The sequence below is a fragment of the Sturnira hondurensis genome, unplaced genomic scaffold, assembly GCF_014824575.4.
Source record: "Sturnira hondurensis isolate 20B ecotype Veracruz unplaced genomic scaffold, ASM1482457v3 Scaffold0008897, whole genome shotgun sequence".
Lineage (NCBI taxonomy): Eukaryota > Metazoa > Chordata > Mammalia > Chiroptera > Phyllostomidae > Sturnira > Sturnira hondurensis.
Window position 1 is genome coordinate 2,779,255 of NW_028081528.1, and position 14,729 is coordinate 2,793,983.

Here is a 14,729-nt window from a genome sequence, read left to right on the forward strand (position 1 = left end):
TATATTCACACCCTTTACCCTCCATGCTCTGGTCACCTGAATGAAAATGACTTCTGAAATTGTCTCCAGTTTATATATCTTCTTTGAGATACAAACCTAAATATCTTATGGCTTACTTGACGTCTTCTATTAGATGTCTCAAATGTACCTCTTCCGAAGAAATCCAAAGCTAGGTTAAGAATGTCCCACCATTACATGCCATTACCACACAGCCAGATACATAGTCCTTACAACTCTTATGGGGTTGCCATATCTTCTTTCCTCATTCTCATATATCCACTCCATCTTCCAATACCTACCACGTATCTTTGACTCTATTTCATTTTCTTCCTCTCCACAATCCCCTCCACAGTAGTATCAACAATTGCCATCTCCTGGCTAGGTACTGCAGATGACTTCCTAAGGAGTACTCCATCCATTCCACTCTGTTTCTGCCTCTTTAATTTGCCCCACACCCAGATACGGTATTATTTCTGAAACACAAATTTGACCCTTTGTGCCTTTCTCCCCTGATTGTACTGAACTAACTGGTTGTAGTTCCTCACACCTGCTTGAATCCTTCCCCCTATACTAGATCATTGAAGTTACCACCCAAAACATCTCGATTTAATTAATATGTAGAGGAGAAAATATCAGTTGAGGAATCCCTAGTGGTATGACATTTAGCTGGACAGGCTCTCTGATATTATTAAAAATAGGGGGGATGGAGATGAATTATGAATATTGCAAAGAACAAAATTGTGTTTGCTAGAATATTTAGATATAAATGGTCAGAAGAGTTGAAGAGGATTCACAGGTTGATCTGGAGAATGGCAGGGCCAATGAAAAAGTTTCCAGCTAAGGAAAATGATAACTTTAATTTGTTGATGAATTGAATTTGAAGTAACAAACTTACTTGGTGGAAATGGCTTCAAGGCATTTTAAAATTTAGAAATGGGCCCTTGCTGGTGTGGCTCCACTGGGGTGTCGTCTATAACCAAAAGGTTGCAGGTTCCATTCCGGTGGGGACATGTGCCTTGGTTGAAGGTTTGGTCCCCACCACCCTACTCTGGCTGTATCCAGCTCCATTCCAGGGGCAACTAATCATGCTTCTCTCGAATCAATGTTTCTCTCTCTCCTTCTCCCTAAGAGCAATGAAATTTAAAAAACAAACAAAAAAAGGAATGGATATGGTGGGAGCTGTCATCCAGGTATCTTAACCCGAATGCCCTTCTGCTCCTGACATACTTCTCCTCTGTGTTCACTCTCGTTTTAACAGCATTGAGTCAGACATTTTGAAGACATTTAAGATTTGCCTCGCCTATATTTCCTTATTCTTTTATATCGTCTCTATTTTGCCTTTTGTCCATCCTACTGCCGCATGCCTGGACTTACACCCGAGTCACTTCGATCCTAACTACTCTCTTCAATCAGTCTTGATATCCTGTTGTCTAGTTTGCACTTTCTTCCATGTAACCTTTCCAAAACACCAGAACGTCACTTTCCTGCTAAATAGCTTTAAAAAGGGCCTTCGTTGCCTACAAAATGAAATCTAGACCCTTTATCAAGGCTTTATGATTTGATCCTAAAATTCCTGAACATCACTTCCAGTTCCATCCGTTCAGCCGAATTTATTAGCCACAAACATTTCGTGCTTTTTTCCTTTCAAACTAATTGAAATCTGACTATAGAATAGCAATAGTTACTCTAGCTGGGGAAAAGATATTATCTAGTATAAAGACCAAAAAAAGCCAAGGAAACTCCTAGCTTTTAAATTCCTACTCCGATCTGGTTGTCTGAAGCCTTCCCCTCTAGGAAAGTGTGGAGTCGCACTGGTTATCCGCCAGCTCACTAGAATTTTTAGCCAAAAGGTGAGTCACTGTCTATCATATAGGTGAAGTCAAGCTCCCAGTTTTAGCATCTCTACCCTTTAGAGAGTCTAGCTACAAAGAGTTTGGCTACATTTAATTTGTCGTCACACCTCTTTCAGGGATGGAACTGTGGCCACAGAATCCACCCCTTGACCTCAAGAAGATGGTTACCGCGGGGCGTCCTTACGTCTTCCGTCATTACGTGCCAGGGAGGTGGGGCCCTCAAGGGAGCCGATGGGGGCGGGGCCAAGTAGGACGGGGCGGAGCTATAGGGACAGGGCGGGGCCGGAGACGGGTCCGGGCACTGGCAATTCAGCCGGTCCGCGCGGCGCGCGGGACATTGCTGTGAGGGTTCACTTGACGCTTGGTCCGGGAGCGTCCCCTGGACCACCAGCTCAGACCAGGGACAGCTTCGTAGAAGCGGAAGCCGGTGGCATCGGGAGTGGCGGCCTGGGCCCGAGCTGCACGGGCGGAAAGCACCCAGGATTGGGGAAGCACCGGGAGCCGCGCGGCGGCGCCTCCCTTTCCCAAGGGGCCAGGGCGGCAGTCACGGGGCGCGGCACCACCACGAGCGACACAGGCAGGGCTTCCAAACGGGCAGCTCAGGCTCCTCCTCCCTAGCCGCCTCACCTGCGGGCTGCGCCGCGCCGTCTCCACCGAGGTGGACCGCACCTGCAACCACGCCTCGCTCACCGGTCTGCGCCGGTCGCCTCCCACCTCCCACCCCCTTCGGCGCCAGGCCCGGGCGGCGCACCTGGAACCGCGGGGCTTTGGGAGCCGAGGGTCCGAGGACCCGGCGTCTTCCCACCGCCCAGGAGGACGCAGGTGGAGCGAGAGCAGCAGCTTCGTGAAATCCGGCGTCTGCTGCCGCCACTGTCGTCCCAGCAGCAGACGAGTCCCGGAGACCGGGCGGACGGTGTCTGTGCTTGGGGACGAGGCGCGGGCGGCTGGGCACCATGAACGGCAGCGGCGCCAATATCACCTACGCAAGTCGCAAGAGGCGGAAACCCGTGCAGAAAACGTGAGTGTCCGGAGCGCGTCTTCGGCGCGGGGGCTTGGCGCTCAGGCACCCGGGTGCGGGAGGCGCCCCCACCGCGTCCCCTACTGCTCGCGGTGTGGTGATTAGGTCCATTCCCTACACAATGGAATCGAAATTCGGGGCCGGGTCGAAACAACCAAGCCTTGAATTTTTCCACTTTTAATCATTGCATTTAAAATATTGTCACCCAGTCCCAAGCCCACACGCACGGTCTCACACCCCACCACTTGCAGCTGTTTTCTGTGTTCCCTAATTTGTTGACAACTCCGGTGTGCCTGTGGGGCAGGTGGCTTAGTTAACGTAAGCCCGTCCTGAAATCCCCTTCCACGCTTAATATCCTCTTAGGTTAAGTTGGAGGACGGTCATAATTCTCTTTCTTGGCAGGGCGTTTCAAATAGCTAAACCTGCGCCACCTGCGGAAAGGGGCTAAGTGCCTCTGAGGGTATTTTTTGGTCTGGTGCAACTGGCTTTCTGATGTGCTTTTATTCACTTATTTGGAAGTAATTTTGTAATGTTTTAAGTGACCATATCGGTAAAACGTATAGAGATGGCAGCATGGCAGGATGAGTATGTGTAGTGCGCAAGGTACGGTGGGGGATTTGTTTTTTTGAGCTACCTTATTGGGGAGATTAGCACTTTTTGCGGTGGTTTTAGGGTCTGTAAAGTAATAGATTTGAAACTGGGAATAAGTGAAACAGACATTTTCATTCTTGGTACTTTTCTCTACCAAGAGAAAGGTTCCCTTTTCCCCCTACTCTAAAGTTTTGCCAATTCTAATAAAGTGATTACAAACAGATTTTTTTTTGTTTGTTTTGATGGGATATTTGCATGAAATGGCAAGTCACTTTAAAATGATTTTTTTTTTTTAGAAAAACAAATTCGTGTCTGAGACAGATTTACTCTTGTGAGTTAGCAGTATTCATGTGTTTATTTACAACTATTATCTCTGGGTTAATTCACACTTTTCAAACTTTCATAAAGTGTTTTAAGAGCACATTAAAGGTTTATTCAGAGCCAATCAGAAATATACATTTTGCTTAAAACTTAATTTCGGTCACAAATTGAAATCAGCATTTATATTTAAAACCACAAGCTAGTTTAAAAATTTCATTGTTCTGGAGTTTTAATTTCCTTTTAGAATTTCAATTTGAAAATCATATAGTTCTTCAGATCTAGACTTGGCGTTAACAGAAGCTATTTATCTCTGTGTAAATAGATTGATTAAAATTTGGAAGTATAATCCTGCAGGGTGGCTGACATTAGGAATACTGCCAAGATAGCATTTTTTGTCGTGGCAGTTATGTGACATTGATTTACAAACTTGCATTTTGTAGAGTGATTTTTTGATATAAAATGTATTTGTCCAGTTTGAATTTGTTCTTGATGGATAGAATTGAGAGCCATCCCAAATGCCTGTTTTATGTATTTATTGTACACTTAGGATATTTATAATACAGGTATCGTGGGTTTTATGTGTATAATCATAACATTTGAAGATCTCCCTAATGGACTTTTAAGTTACTGCGTGTCTGTCAGGGTATTACATAACAACCTAGATGACTTAAAAAACAAAGTCAAGTGCCTTATTTTTGTATATATTATAAAGTTTAACATTTTGGGCTTTTATTAAAAGTTAGCATTTATTAAAGATCTTCCTTTTAAATGTATTGCATTTTCCGTTTATGTAAGATGTACCTTTTATTACTTTATCTTAATATTTTAACATACTTCCTAAGACTTAATATATTTGCATTTACTAATTTCCTGTGATACAGTGTTGCTAAAGCATTTTCACATTACCCTTATTTTATTTAGTTAGCATAGATGTTTTTCAGCTCTCTTTTGAGCACCTTGCATCGCTTCTAGTCCCATAAATGCCTTAAAATATCACTACATTGCTTTGTAAGAAAAAGCCTAGTGCTGGCTGGCATTTACAGAACCACACGAAATTATTTGTAAATTATTTTTACTGGAATGAACAGTGATTAGCTTTATAATGCAGTTAATCAAAGTTCATTTTAGGAATGTAGCCACTAAACCTAATATTAAGTTTAATATGGATTTTTTTAAGTTAAAGTAGTCCTTTGTAGCTGAGGTCTGAAATATGCCAGCAATGTCAGAAAAAATACATCTTGTTTGAGCTGAAAGTACTATTGAGATTTAACTTTGATCCTTTGAGTGAAAGCCATTTTATTTTACTGGAAGAAAAAATATGGTATGGTATAAGTACAAGACTGTTGATAAGATGCCCATTTATATATGCAGTTCTGTAAAATGTTGGAATCAAGTACATGACAGAAAATCACCCTGAACCTCTTCCCAGCCTTCAATTGACTTAATTGAACAAGATAAACTCCCTCTAGTGGCAAGTCTAGCATTGAAAATTATCTTTATTTCTAAGAAATACCTTGTAGATGTGTCCATTTTATTCCCACTGAAGTTGTTTTGTGGATAGTAGATGCTCAGTAAATGTTTCCTTCCTGTCCGAGTAACGGAAGTTAGGAAATTAAAGGATCCAGAGCAGCTTGCATGTGATCCATGTTCCTTCCTACCTCTCATCAGTTCTGTAGGTATAGATTCTACTGTGACTTTCCTTAAAATGTTCCATACTTAACAACGCTGCTCAAACCAAAAAAAATTGTTTTTAATTTAAATCTTGTTCTTGTTTTATTTTCTTTGGAGATGATGGCCTTTTTTGTTAATTTGTTGAGTTACGTTGTCTTGTGAAGATAGGTGAAAAGCCTACCATTGAATTAAGTAGACTCTGTTTTTATCTCTGCTGATAATTTTGGATACATTTTTGAAGTTTTATTAATACAGAGAGAGTTTTAGTGGCATTTCATTGACTGTATTTCTAGTACAGACTGTTGGCAAATAATAGGTGCTGAGTAAATGACTCCTACCCTTAAAAGTTCTGTCAGCAGTGGTGATCCAGCTAGCCATCAGGTGTCAGGGCCAGAAATAACTTGTGAGCCTTGGCTGATCCTTTTCACTTTGTGAAAATACTCACGATGTTCATATAATATAAAAGCATTGTTCTTACTACTTTTGCTCAGTTGCTCTTCATTCTATTTAAATCTCAGGAACCTCATTATATAAAACCCATTTAGTAGAATAAAATTATGCAGTGTTTTCCTGAAAATGTTTCATGTAAATGTAGTATGATACCATTTTCCAAATAGCCTGTAAAATAAAAGGATAGTTTTTTTCAGTTATATAATTATTTCTCCATTATTTTTCTTCAAATAACTTTATTTAGATAACTTGTACATAGTGACTATAGAGGCTCTTACATATTGAAACTATGAAATTAGTAAGTGAAGATATTTAGTTATTGGTAACTTATTAAAAATAAGAAAAGAGGAAACATATAAGTGGAAAGACTACTGTGTCTAAACTAAAAGTACTGTGTCTAGTTTTCTTATTTTTGTAGATCTGGGCAAATTCTTGACAAACGTAGCAGGACAGTCAACATCTACAACTAAAATGCTACTCTCACAACTAAAATGAGCAGAACAAAAGCATTTTATAAACTGTAAAGACTGCTGAAGATATACATGGAACAGAAACATAAATTCTATTCTTTAAATAATTTTAGCTTACATCATCCCAGAACAATCAGTTCTTTTGTGAAACAGTAAGAGGCAGTATATGATTATGTTCTCAGTTCTGGGTATGGCAGAAGTATGCTACCTCACTGGTGAATAAACTTAACGCAGTGTGTGCTTATTTGTGTAAATAATTAAGACTTAGAAATAGGTATCATGCAAATCTTTAAAAACAGTACTTTCTTTACTTGCACTCTTCTGTAAAATTGTTTTTTCCTTAGATAGTGGATTAATATAACAGAAAAACTTCTCTTCATTAGTACTTACTAGGGTATAAAGGTATACTGGGCTTCATATACATCATTTTTTTCCAGCTTATAATAAGTACAGTGAAAAGGTAATTTTTCAGTTTCATAGGCAGAGACCTGAAGTTCAGATTCAGAATTGTCAGGTAGGAAATGAAAAGCTGAGTTTGAATACTGGATCCCCAAACTTACGTTTTTACCAGCCTCACAGTACTACAGTACCAGGTGATGAAGTTCAGCAGCACACAGGGGCATCCGTATCCTCGGTGTTTCCTTACTGCTCAGTGGGCTCAAATAGTTAACTTTGCAAAAGAAGTTACTTACTATTTCCATACTTATACCCCTATTTGCATCCATACCCTTTCTTTAAAAGTCTTTCATTCCTCCTGTCGCACTGGTTTGCTCCCTCCCTCACCTCCTTGAAAACATTGCTTTTAATGGCTGCATGGTACTCTGTTCTTTTAGTGTTCCATAATTTAAGTATTTTTCTTTTTTTTTGAGGGGGAGGAGTTCTGTTTTTTCCCAACCTTTAAATATTTTAAGTATTTTTTCAGAGAATACCTGTGAGATACATGATTTCTATGCAAATTCTTATTAGGCAAAAAATTACACTTTTAAGGTTGAGCCAAACATGCCCTGAGTCATAGTGTCAAATTGCTGTGCAGTAACTTTATATTCCTATTGGTAGTCTATTCTTGTATTTTTGCTTAAAAACATTAATTTTGACAATTGATTTTCATAGATAAAAATGGTGAGGTAGGTAATTGGCATCGTGTTGGGGGATAGTAGTGAGGTGTTCAGAGATTTTTCTACTTGAGATGTCCTTTACATATTGATTTGTTTTGTCATATTTTTTAGTCATTTTTACATTGCTCCTATGTTGTTTTTTGATTGTTTTTAAAATATTCCTACTTAATACATGTGCATTGAAAATTTCAATAATATGTATATGCTGTCTTCAGTTTATTGTGCTAGGTGTGATCTCTTGATGTTTATTGTGATAATTAAGATTATTAGTGCTATTTCATCTCTCCTTCACCTTTCTTAATCCTTCCAATATAATGTTATCACAATTTTAAATTGAATCCATTCTCACTGTTTCATAATTTTTTAAATGATAAGCCTTGTTTACTGTTCTAAGTAATACACCATGATTATACTTGCCTTCCTCTTTTGTGTTTTCATTGATTTCTTTTCTACCTATTTTTCATCTTCATAGTTATTTGCATCTGTGTTTGGCTGCCTCTTAGGTTTAATGGAGACACACTTTGTGTTTCTGTCTCTTGTTTTTCCTCGTTTGGCTTGATTTTCTAACAGAGAAGGGTACTTGCAGAAAGCCATGTACTCTGACATCATGGAATCAGAGGTGACTTAGCTGTCTTTAAGTTAGACGCCACATCTCCATGAACTGTTCCCTCATTACTCTACCCGAGCTCTTTCCTGAACTCTTGAGCATCACTTTTACAGCACTATTGAGCAACACATTATGCCTGAGTTTGTCTTGTTACAGAATATATCTCCTCCTAGTACAAAAGATAAGCTACTTAAAGATAGGCCTCTCCCTTGTGTTTTCCTCTACCAGAGCTTTCTAGTACCATAGTAGGTATTGGGTGCACATAGTAGGTATTGGATAGCTATTCACTCATTAATTAATTGGCCACTAGACTTTTCTGCTCATGTGTTAGTGATTTTGATGTGGGTTCAAGTGGAAATATTTTTTAAAAGTATATTAATGCAAGAGGAACATTCTTAATGACTTTTTTCAGAATTATGGAAGTAACAGTGATTTTTAGGGCATATTTTATGTTACAGGTTTTCACTGTTAGAGTTGGTGCTAGAGACTGTGCTGTGTGTACCTTGTCGCCTCTCCTTAGGTTAACAAATAGGGAAAGAGACTAACCCATCGTAACTCGAGAACCAGCAGCAGGAGAGTGGCCACAGACTTCTGACTCATTCATTACAAGTGACATCCAGCCAGGATTCTCAGAAGTTTTTGTAAATGTTTTTCTGCCTCATATGGGGAAGTAAAATATCCAGCTGTATTAAACCTCCCAATGAAATTTAATGTTATCTGAGCCAGAGATTACTTTTGCAACATTATATTAAGCATGTAACTTATGACTATAAATATTCACCATTTATATTCAGAGATTAATAAGTATGCACTGAAACCATGGAGAGGAACTGAAGAATGGGTAGGTTTAAAAGTTGGGCTTTAGTGGGTGTGGTTGCTATGGTCTTAGAGAGGGTTCTTGGCCTTTGGATGGAGAGTAGTATCACCATACATGCAAAGCCAGAGGGGGCTTAAGTTCTGGGAAAGAATGAGAGGACGTTGAGGTGTACGGCCTGGAAATAAAGATAAACAAGTTCTTGGTAAGTAGCCTGAAGCAGTGAGAGTGGATTAGATCACCCAGATGTAAAGCTGATAAAGCACACTCCACGCTGTGATAGGTAATCTCTTCTTAGAAAATGCCACTTTACTCTTTTTTTTTTTAATGAAACGATGGACTTTATTTGGATTTCATCAATTTTAGTGTTAATGTCTTTTCTCCTTTTCTTTTTTTTTTTTTTTGGCTGTCATTTGATTTTTTATTTTATTTTATTTTGTTACTGTTCAAGTACAGTTCCCAGTCAGGGCACATCGTGGGTTGCAGGCCAGGTCCCCAGTCAGCGGGGGTGCATGGGAAGTAGCCACACATTGATGTTTCTGCCCCTTTCCCTCTCTTTCTCCTTCCCTTCCCCTTCCTCTAAAAGTAAATAGATAAAATCTTTTTAAAAGGACAAAGAAAATCACTTTATTCTAATAGGATAACCAGAACTATATGTTTGTGTGTCATTTGAGATTTTATAGTAAATGCCATATAAAAATATAAATACAGATACAGTAACTTAAAGTGGGTGGCTAAATTTTTCAACTTTGTCTCACACACTGAGCACAAATGATGAGCCTAACAGACACTTCAGACCCGGGTAAGAAAAATTAAGGCTGTGAAGATAACGTTCAGACTGGCCCTGGGCCTGTCCCCACCAGCACTTAGAGTGCGCAGGGCTCCTGAAGCAGAAGCATGGCGTGCAGTCAGCTGGAGTCTTGATTTCACAACAGTCTGGTTACAGGTTGGGACAAGATTTTTGAGGTTAAGGTTTAAAAAAGAATAAATTTTTTGTTTGCCCGATCAACATTTTACAGTCTATTTCAGCAGACTTCTGAACTCCAGATGTCCCAAGTCCAGTCTTACTGGGACATTTATTTATATTTCAAATATAGTCTTTTATTTAAGTAAATGCTTGCAAGCATAATATTTTGGCATAGACTTAAAGACAAATCAAAAGTAAAAGTACTGGCATAACCCAAGTCAGGTGTAATTGATGTGAGATTACTGTTTTTAATTAATGTGTGTGATTAAGTATGAAATATTTTCACAAAGTAGTTCTGGTTATTTCTCACAAAATCAAGGGAAAAAAGTGTGTCAAAGCTATTACTTTAGGTTTAACACCATTGGATTTGAAATCCAAGTCCAGTAGGTACTTCTCAATCCTGAATTTATTTAATTCCTTTGTGCATTTAACTTTCTTCTGTAATCTCCAAAATAGTCTACCCTGTTTCTTTTCCTTTCTGTCTTATTTCTCCTCTGTCATCTTTGCCCCTGCCTCTTCCTCAGTTTCACAAGTCTGGGCTCAAGCCTCTGTCGTCTTTGTTTGATATACCTTGCATCAGGAAATAGAGTTGTTACCCTAAGCTACAAACTCTAGTCATTTGCAAGCTCTCCTTACTCAGCATTTTCCTCTCCCTCACTCCCAGTACCTAGTTTGGTGACCAGGTGAGTTTAATTCAGTGAATGCCCGAGTCTGGTGCTCAGCTTTGTCATAGGCACCAAGTGCTGTGTTTAATTATCTCAAGCTAGTCTGCACTTACTGTCCCTCCCACTACTGCCTTTGGTCAGGCTCTTATCGTTTCTTCTCTTAGACATTTCTGATCAGCAAACATGAATACTATCCAGAGCAGTGGGGATGCAGAAATGATTAAGGTTTTATAGTAAGAAGAGCAATAAACAAGTATATGCAATATAGGTTACATAATGCGTGACTCAGGAAATTTATTTATTTATTTATTTTTCAATTGTTTTATTTAATTATTTTTCAAGTACAGCTTTCTGTCTATTACTCCCATCCCATCCCACCCCCCATCCTCCCCCCTCCCTCCCATTAGGAAATTTAAACTCATGGTAAATATTCCGTCATGGGCACCATCCTGTGTTGGAGCAGGTTTGCACTGTGTAAGGAGGCAGTCTCGTGCGGTAGAGGGTTGACTGCTGCGGAGAGCCTGCGCACGATGGGCAGCAGTACTACTTGGAGGAACAGCTGTCTGTCTCATTCTTATACTGTTGCTATTGCTCCCTGTGTCATATCAGCTTATCTTCAATTTTGTTTTACTGTTTTCTCCCCAGTGTTTTATAATCTCTACTGGAAAGCTACCAAGACTGCAGGGCTGGATTTCATTTTTAAGTTATGGGAAATGTTATCTGCACAGAATATTCCTTAATATAATGGTTGTGTAAGGCATTTGCATATGATGTGTAGAGAACAGAAAAGAGTACGGGAGGAATCCATTGTGAGTAGGCCAGGGAAGACTTTATAAAAGTGGTCAGTTTGAGTAGGGCTTTGAAGCTGCTGACACAGAGCAGGTGAGGAGCATATATGGAAGCACCAAAGTCCATGTTGGTAATTTTAAGTAATTTCTTAGCTCTGGAATATAATGGACAAGGAAGGCTTTGGCTGGAAACAATGAGGGCAGAAGAATAATTAGGGACCTTAGAAAGACCCAAAAGCATTTTGTGTTCTAGGCCAAGGAATGCGGGCCATGTGGAGCTGCTGAAAGGTTTGAATCGGAGGATGGAGCTGGGTTGGTATTTTAGAAAGAAGTGTTAGCCTCCGTGAGATCTGCCCTGCGTTCAGTCTTCTCCATCACCAGAGCCAGCTTAGTAAAAATACCACACCAGCCATGTAAATCACAGCTGAAAGCTTAGGATGATCCCACATCCCAAGTCCAGTTTCGTATCATTTCTGTGAGGAAAGTGGCTGCAGCCTCTGCCTTGGACATGTCTGTCATCCGACCCCAACTCGGCTCACTCCTTGGTGGTGTTCATGTCTGTGCTGAAACAGTGCATCTGAGGCCTTCCCTGACGGTCAGAACCGGCACCCTGTCACTGCTGAGCTCCTCATCTGGCTTTGTTTTTTTTTCCCCCAGCCCCAAAATTACATGTTTAAGTATATACATATCCTCCCACTGGATAGTAACTTTGCAAGAACAATAGTTTCAGTGTGTTTTGCTCACTGCTGAATGTTCTGTGCTGAGCATATGGTGGGTGGTCAATATTGGTTGAAAGAATGTGGGCCCAACCAGCTTCCCCCTTCTCCTCTCTTTGAACCCTGTGCTTCACATTTTAGACAGGGGACTTCTAACACAGTTCACCATTCCCCAGTCATGTCCCCTCCTGAAATCCTATTCCTATTTCAAGATTGATTTCATATACCACTTGTAGAAATCTCTTTTCAAGTAATTGCTCCCAGTACTTAACTCCTGTAACACTTTTCAAACGTGTGGGAGAGGCTTGTTTTCATGGACTGCACAGGACGTGATAGGTGCAAATAAATATTTGTGTTAACAAGTGATCTGTAGAGAGCTAGTAGACACGCATTACAGGTACAAGTTGAAATTCAGCTGATTAATTGGAGAAATGTAGTAATTAGGCGTGACTTGAATTTAATGATAAATGCAATAGACTAAGGGAAAATAGAGAAACAGTCACCAATTTCTGTTAATTATACAATTACACAAACAGTCTAGAGATAGTTTTACTCATTTGTATGTGTGCCATTTTGCCAATTAAGTAATCTTTTTTGTAGATACAGCACACACTATAATAGAAAAAAATAGAAATAAGTTCTGAAGATACTACTTGTTAGGGACAGTGTAAAAAACATTAAAATTTCATATTTTTGCACAAAGTATTATTTCTGCACATATAGCAGTGGAAAACAAATGATCTAGGGATGTTTTGATTGCATCAAATTAACAGCACTATACTTAAGACAATTTCTGATTTTTAAAGATACTATCATTTGAATAGTCAAAAATGCCTCTGTTTTCTTGTTGAAATTGGAAAAAAGTCTTTAAGAACATTACAGATAATTTTTTATTTTTCTGTCAAATGAAAAAGCACAGAGGCATGATCAAAAAATTACTTTGTTTCTTTTTTTTTTTTTACCAGTTTTTCTATTTCTTTTTCCACATGGCTGTCTGATGGTCTGTCAGTTCACCTTACATAGTGAATTTCTGCTGTGGCTTCCTGGCTAAGGCATTCGGGTGAAGTAGCCCAGCTTCTCATTGCTCAACCCAGGCTCTGCTCCTCACCATAAGTGTCTCTTTCCTCCAATGAAAATCATACCAAATGCTCAGGTTTCATTGAATTTTCTATGAGGGACACACTATGTATGCTGCTAATAAAGTAGCAGTCGTAAAAGCAAAATTTTCCAGTAATCGCAGTTAACCTCTAGTATTTGTCATTCAACAAATGTAAACATCTAAAGTCAGATGATTTCTTCTTTCAATGTTGGAGGATCCCATTAGATGGTGGTATAACCATCTGCAGGTTCCAGGGGCTTTGACATGTCATCATGAACAGGATGAAAGGGTTCAGTGCAGAAAGCTGGGAGGATGAATATAAGTGTTTTATTAAGGGTTGCTCTTATTTATCTTCAATATAAATGATGCCAAGATGCTTCTTGTGGAAGATTGAAAGGAAGCATGATTTTCACGTAATTTATTACAGATTTCTTTTTTTCCCTTTCCCTTACAATGGGAACAAAGTCCTAGTGGATTTGTTAATTGGGAATCACTGTGCCACAAATGTATGAAGTGTATGAAGTATAAAGTATATGAGATATACTCCGCATTTTCCTATGATAGGTTCATGACCCTTTAATAAAATATTATAAAGAATTGTACTCATTCCCATTTTATGTAATTAAGATATAAAAGGAGCATTTTGAAAGGATTTATATAAACTTAAAGTAGATTCCAGGTGTTTGTTTTATGGGAGAAATATTTGAGGAGGTGCTATATAAGGCAGCAGAAATGTTTGCTTTACATATTTTAGAGTACTTTATGGCATTTTGTTTGTTTTTCAGCATCAAGCCAATCCCGCCTGAAGGAATCAAGTCGAATCCTTCCAAGCGGCATAGAGACCGACTCAATACAGAGTTGGACCGTTTGGCGAGCCTGCTGCCTTTTCCACAAGATGTTATTAATAAGCTGGACAAACTTTCCGTTCTTAGGCTCAGTGTCAGTTACCTAAGAGCCAAGAGCTTCTTTGATGGTAAGACAGAAGGGTTTAATTTTTCTGTAATCACTTTTAAAATACTTGTGTTGAATTTGGCTGTTTCTACTTCAGTGTTGAAAACTGCAAAAATTAGCCATATGTAAAAAAGTTTTGTTTATTGCTGTATAGTAAAACTTAAGTAGCAAAGCCAAATATCTAGTATTTCCAGAAGTCAGTTTTCCAGATTTACTCACCAGATTTATTCACTAAACAGGTGCTGCCATTAAATGATAATGTGGTATCATTCTTTGAAAAATTATATACTTGGAACTTATGCTCCTATTAAGTATGTCAGTTCCCAGTTCCAATTCCTTTTCTGATTCACTTTTTAAGAGTCTCTCTCTCTCTTTTTTTAAATGGAAAGAGTAAAACACATGTTAATGACTGTGGATTCCCTTCAGGCTATTTATATAGATACATTATTTTATATCTATGAATTTACTAATTCATAGTTAGGTATAATTCTTCTTTGTATTAACTCTATGTTTATCTAGGAAAGTGTAATTAAAAGTTTCCTTTTCCCTTGGAAAGGGCATTATAGGAGTCAATAGGATTTAATTCTGCACCGTGCTACTGACAAACTATTTGACGAACCAAACCAGATAGCA

General features: G+C 39.0%; 1 protein-coding gene across 1 annotated transcript in view; it reads left to right on the forward strand.

The window, feature by feature from the left end:
- Positions 1-2,147: 2,147 nt before the first annotated feature.
- AHR (aryl hydrocarbon receptor) overlaps positions 2,148-14,729 on the forward strand; it is a 42,544-nt gene continuing 29,962 nt past the window's right edge. The window contains exons 1-2 of the mRNA XM_037056274.1: positions 2,148-2,871; positions 13,931-14,118. Of these exons, the coding sequence (XP_036912169.1) occupies positions 2,807-2,871; positions 13,931-14,118 (253 nt within the window). The 5' untranslated portion in view covers positions 2,148-2,806. The remainder of the gene's footprint in view (positions 2,872-13,930; positions 14,119-14,729) is intronic.